Source organism: Castanea sativa, chromosome 3, assembly GCF_040712315.1.
Source record: "Castanea sativa cultivar Marrone di Chiusa Pesio chromosome 3, ASM4071231v1".
NCBI lineage: Eukaryota > Viridiplantae > Streptophyta > Magnoliopsida > Fagales > Fagaceae > Castanea > Castanea sativa.
The window spans coordinates 5238271-5243951 of record NC_134015.1 but is presented as its reverse complement, the minus strand read 5'-3'; the positions used below and the strand labels follow the sequence as shown (position 1 = coordinate 5243951).

General features: G+C 37.3%; 1 protein-coding gene and 1 pseudogene across 2 annotated transcripts; one reads left to right on the top strand and one right to left on the bottom strand.

The window, feature by feature from the left end:
* Window positions 1–595: 595 nt before the first annotated feature.
* On the bottom strand, window positions 596–2996 carry LOC142628375 (galactinol synthase 2-like; annotated as a pseudogene).
* A 415-nt stretch (window positions 2997–3411) lies between these two features.
* Window positions 3412–5116, top strand: LOC142627057 (nicotinamidase 2-like). 2 transcript variants are annotated; one of them, XR_012842751.1, is made up of 3 exons: window positions 3412–4056; window positions 4636–4776; window positions 4808–5115. XR_012842751.1 is itself a non-coding variant. In XM_075800855.1 (2 exons), exon 1 carries the CDS (start codon window positions 3460–3462, stop codon window positions 4042–4044), a length of 585 nt encoding a protein of 194 aa, XP_075656970.1. In that variant the 5' UTR covers window positions 3412–3459; the 3' UTR covers window positions 4045–4056; window positions 4636–5116. The 2 variants fall into 2 exon arrangements, 1 of the variants encoding a protein (XP_075656970.1); XM_075800855.1 differs by having other exon boundaries at window positions 4636–5116.
* Window positions 5117–5681: the final 565 nt, after the last annotated feature.

Below are 5681 nucleotides of genomic sequence, written 5' to 3'. Positions count from 1 at the left end.
GATAATTTCATCATCATATTAGGCAGTACCAACATCACATGTCAACAATAGAAGCCAAGGTTGGACATTTGCTGACATAACAATTAATGAAGAAGAGAGAGAGAGAGAGAGAGAGAGAGAGAGAGAGAGAATTAACAACTTGTATACACCAAAATATTTGTTCTTATTAATTGTAAAAATGAAAAAAAGAAAACAAAGCGAAAGTAAGATCAATGGTCCGAAAACTCCTAACATAAGAATAAGAGTTTGAGGCTTCGACTTAAAACGGAAGAACATTCCAAACCTTACTAATATAAAACCAACCATGTATTACCCTAGTCCTACACAAAATCATTTGTACTGAACTTAACGGAAAATTATTAGGTACTTCCGGAGTACCATAAATGCGGACTCTCTCCTCTCACATAAATAGTGAGTCCCACCATGAATTTAATTAGTGGGACTCACCATTCATATGAGAGAAGGGAGTACACATTTATGATATTTCGAGAGTACACAATAATTTCTCGAACTTAACAAGCACTAAGCAGCAAATGGGGCATTGATGTAGCGAACAGCTGCCACTAAAACTTAAAAGCGCCATCAAGAATTTTTTTCAAGCCATTTTTCTAGCACCAGTCTCAGCCTCTACAAAAGCCAATGAGTTCTTGTTGTCCAATGGCTCATCATTGTATATGTCCCACCATCTCTTCACTAGCAATTTAATGTCCTCCCCGTCCATGTTCTCTTCCTCACCCTCGTACCTCCATGGGTTAGAGCCCTACACACACTCACACACACACACAAAATGTACTCCATTAGTATTACATATCAAGCAAAAAATGTTCAGATTTTATTTAACCTGAGATTGTTACTTGAACAAAGTGGATTCTCATAGTAGAACAGTTGTGAACAATTTTGACTTTTACAAACTCAATGTTCCCAGGGTGGCACCATAACATGGCAAGCATATGATTGTAAACTGGGAAAATTGGCTTGTAAATATTCTTGAAGAACATGTTCAAAAAGTCCTGCAAGAATAAGTTACTAATATTATTCACCACAAATTAAAGAAAACGAAGTCAGAGATTTATGTGCTCATTTTTGCAAGCCAATGACCCACATCCACAGCCTATTAATCCAATGGCTAGAAAGTAGCTTGATATGAATCTATCAAAGCAATCCACATGTCCCAAACTGGGTCAAACACAAATTTTTCTAGTAGTCCCAAAATTTTGAGATCCATTATGGATCTTGCAAAGCCAATCAAATTGGCCACACAAATTTTTTGTGGTATGTTTTCTAATGACCAAAATAACTATGGGAAATAATATATAACTGCTCAGCAAAAGTGGTAGGATTGGTAACTTGGAGGGTGTCAATGAGATCATGGTATATATGTGGATAGATAAGGCTCATACACAAAGAAGCCAGCATTGAAGTAGAGGGGAGGCTTGGGGCCAAGCTTAGCAGGCCAGTTGACTTTGTCAGGGCACTGCTGACAATAGTCAATCTTGTGTTGTGGAGTGTTGCTCCAAGTTTTCTCACAAAAGCAGTCCATAACGGCATGGAACTAGTTGTCTGGTAAGTCGAGATGATCAATGTTTTCAAACACTTGAATGTCGCCATCAAACATAAGTACAATTTTCAAAACTGTTGAAATCATGCAATTGGGTAACAAAAACATGTTAATAAATCATATGATTGAATCAAAAAGAGATTATATATTAAATATTTTAAAAAATTAGAAGTATATATTGTACCAATTATGTACAAACATTTAATAGGAATAGGATAGATTACTAAAATTTCATTAAAGATAAAGAATAACCTTAGACTAGACCAGGGAAATTTATAAAATATAAGAACTTTGTTTGGTTACAGATATAGACAAGTTTAAGGCTCCATTTTAAAAGGAAAATCAGGATTCAAGGGACCGAGTGGAATTTTTTTTTTTTTTTTTCTTTGGAAGAAAGACACTTTTTTGAGAAATTATAATATCCTCAGACCACATCATTTATCCATCATTTTAGTAAAAAACTTTCACTTGTTTAAAATTGTTAAGTCAGAAAAAAAAAAATTAAACAAAAACTAACTCTGACTTAGTGAGTCTTTTAGTGGAATTTCTTTGCTATTTCATAACAGCAGTCAAACTCAAGGGCGGTGCCACCGTAAGGCCAAGGTGGTTCTAGGACCACACTGACCTGAATTTTTTTATATATAATAATAATTTAAAATTTTTTGTTTGTTTACCCTTCAAAAAAATTTTGGGAACACCCTCAATTTTTTGTATGCCAATAAAATTAAATTTTGTTTCTTAATTTGTTCTACATTCAATGGATTAATGATTGTTTGGTTGTGTACTTGTGTACATCGAAAGAAATGTAGCTTGTAACATTGATATTGAGATTATCATGCACCGATTTCAAAATATAAAAACTCGTAGAAGGTAATTGTAAATTTTATGTGTTTGCGTGTTTTTTTTATTATTGTTATTGTCAATATATAAATTTCTTTTTTATTAGATTATATAATTTATACTTCTTAAGAAATACCTCGAGAAAAATTTCTAGAGTCACCACTGGTCAAACTACATGTTATCTACTACCGAACATACCCTTAATTCAAAATTAAGAAAACAACCTCGTATGCAATTTTTTTGAGATAACACGTGTTAGAAGCCCACAAACACAGTTTTTTTTTTTTTTTTTAAACCCTCTTGTCACTCACAGAAAGCAAACTACGTGAAACCGAGTTTGATTGGAGTAATTGACGACACAGGCCATGGCAAACTGGGTTTGATTCTCAGATCGATACACAGGCGCAATTTCTCTAACTATGCACCCTTGTAAAACCAATATCTCAACGTAGACATTAGGCGAAATTGCAACCACAAGAGGGCACTTGGTCTTGACCTTCCTCGGGCCCTTGGCTAAGCCAACTACACCTTTCACGTAGTCCCCGTTACCCGCCAAAACAGTGACATAAGCCTTTCCAGCGATGATGTTAGGAGCCATTTGAAATTTTTTGAAGTGGGTTTTCGGAGAAAATGTGAATTGAACAAAGGTTGTAGACTTTGGATAATTCCATCTTGGTGTGGATAAAAATTGAGCAATGTTAACATCATATTATTTCATACAATTTTGGCTACAACTCGCCATGTGACAAGTAGTAAGTGGTAGATGTATAGTGGTAGCCTAGTGGGTTCATGTGCGATCATACTTTTACCATTCATAGCTCACCATATAACGTAGCGAGTTGTGGTCAAAATTGTGTAATCTTCACATTTTGCGTAAAATTTAACTTAAATGGGCCCATTGGTCCCACTTTTTTCCAAGACAATCCCAAAGAAATCGGACTCTTACATGTGGCGCCATTCTGAGCTGACGGTTATAAAGAGGCTTCATCAATTGGACGGTCCACGTCATTTAAAACAGGAGTAACAGAAACAGTAACAGAAACAAAAACAAGAAACCAATAATGGGGTCGTACAAGAAATACGAGAAGAGAGAGAGAAACCCAGACCCCAAAACCTCAGCGCTCTTGGTGATTGACGTGCAGAACTACTTCTCCTCCATGGCGCACCCAATCCTCCCCAACCTGCTCCAAACCATTCAGCTCTGCCGACGCGCCTCCATCCCCGTCATCTTCACGCGCCACTCCCACACGGACGCCGACGGCGGCATGCTTGCGGAGTGGTGGAACGGCGACCTCATCATGGACGGGACAGCGGAGGCGGAGCTCATGCCGGAGCTCGAGAAGCTGCCGGAGGACATGGTGGTGGGGAAGAACACCTACAGCGCGTTCAGGAACACGCGCCTAGCGGAGCAGCTGCGCGAGATGGGTGTGGAGGAGGTGATCGTCACGGGTGTCATGACTAACCTCTGCTGCGAGACGACGGCGCGTGAGGCTTTCGTCAGGGGGTTTAGGGTCTTCTTCTCCACCGACGCGACTGCCACGTCGGATTTGGAGCTGCACGAGGCCACGCTCAAGAACTTGGCATATGGTTTCGCTTACTTCGTTGATTGCAAGAGGCTTCGAGAGGGGCTCTTTGGGAATCAATGAAAGAAGATTGAGGTACATCAACGAGTGCATATGTAGTGTTTGTGAAAATGTCTGAATGAGTTTTTATTTTCTATTTTATGTATTTTTGTTCTTTGTTAGATAGCCCCTTGTATAGTTGTTAAAAGATGAAAGAAAATAATTTAAGGCTTCGATCTTCTAGATTAGTTCAATAGTGGCTGGGATTATTTATGTTTTCCTAGCAAGGTATGAATTAGATCCATGATATCAAGCAAGAGTGAGGGACTGAAAAACAAAAGTTTTCTACATAAAGATTTTCTCCATGTTTTGGGAAAACTGATACTTGAAAATTTTATAACATAAAATGGCACACAACTTGTGCTACAATAGAGCCAGAGCAATCACCTTCATAAACACAAAATTGATAATTGAAACTTTCTAATGTACAATCTTACCTCTTTCTGTTTAAGGAATCATTAAGGCCCCTAATATTCAATATAATGGAATTTATATGGAATCTGTACCTACATTCTTTCCCTCTTCAACAGTTTTACCTCTCCTTGTAATAGAAGTGTCTCCTTGTGCTTGCTTTTCTTTTTTCCTTTTTGATTATAACCCCTTGCTCCATTGCAGCTTCAATGGAACCTCACTAGTTGCGTCGTTACCCCAAGCTGGCGAAAGAGACACTTGTGACTAGCCCCATATTTAACTAGGCAATCTTCCAGGCGAACCCAAACTTCTGAATAAATAGTCAAATTTTGTTAGTGATGGAAGGTTTTTTTTTTGCTGAAGTTAGTGATGGAAGGTTGATTTAACACCAATGCTGCTCCAGTATTTTGTGGTAATCATTCCTTGGAAATGAGCGATGATCTTGAACAAGTGATTCTAATGTCCAAAATTGAGGCCTTTCTTAGCTTCTTAATTTTTACAGAGTTACAACTTGTGAAAGGATGCTCAAAAGCAGTTGCCTAGAATGTCTGCATAGCTTCTTAATTTTTACAAAGTTACAACTTGTGAAAGAATGTTAAAAATTGAGTGATGATCTTGAACTAGGTAACTTGTGAAATGAGTGATGATCTTGAACAAGTGATTCTAATGTCAAAAATTGAGGCCTTTCTGAGCTTCTTAATTTTTACGAAGTTACAACTTGTGAAAGGATGCTCAAAAGTAGTTGCCTAGAATGCCTGCATAGCTTCTTAATTTTTACAAAGTTACAACTTTTGAAAGGATGTTCAAAAGCAATTGCCTAGAATGCCTGCATAAATCCAGAAGACCATAGTTTTGGTGATGATTATGTACAGGACTTGAATTTTCTAGTGAATAAAGCTATGAACTCAAAACTTAAAGACGAACTTGATAATTGGTGGATTGAAGATGTTTTATTTCTTTGAACAAATCAATTTAATGAAGTCATTCAAACTATTAAAAGTAAAGGGATGAAATCACAGTTTGTAGGATCATGAAGAGCTTGTTAGATTGTAAAATGGCTTTCCTGAATCACTTTTGGGCTTCACAATTTGGCTCCCAATCTTCTAAACCCACAATTACAAAGAGTTCTTGTTTAGTGTGCTCCATATGGCAAAAATTTTAGTTTTTTGCAATTTTCTCTACACCCATGCCAGAAAGAATTGATTCCATGTTGGAGTAGTGTCATCTTCCAGATCTCTTGGTTAAGAATT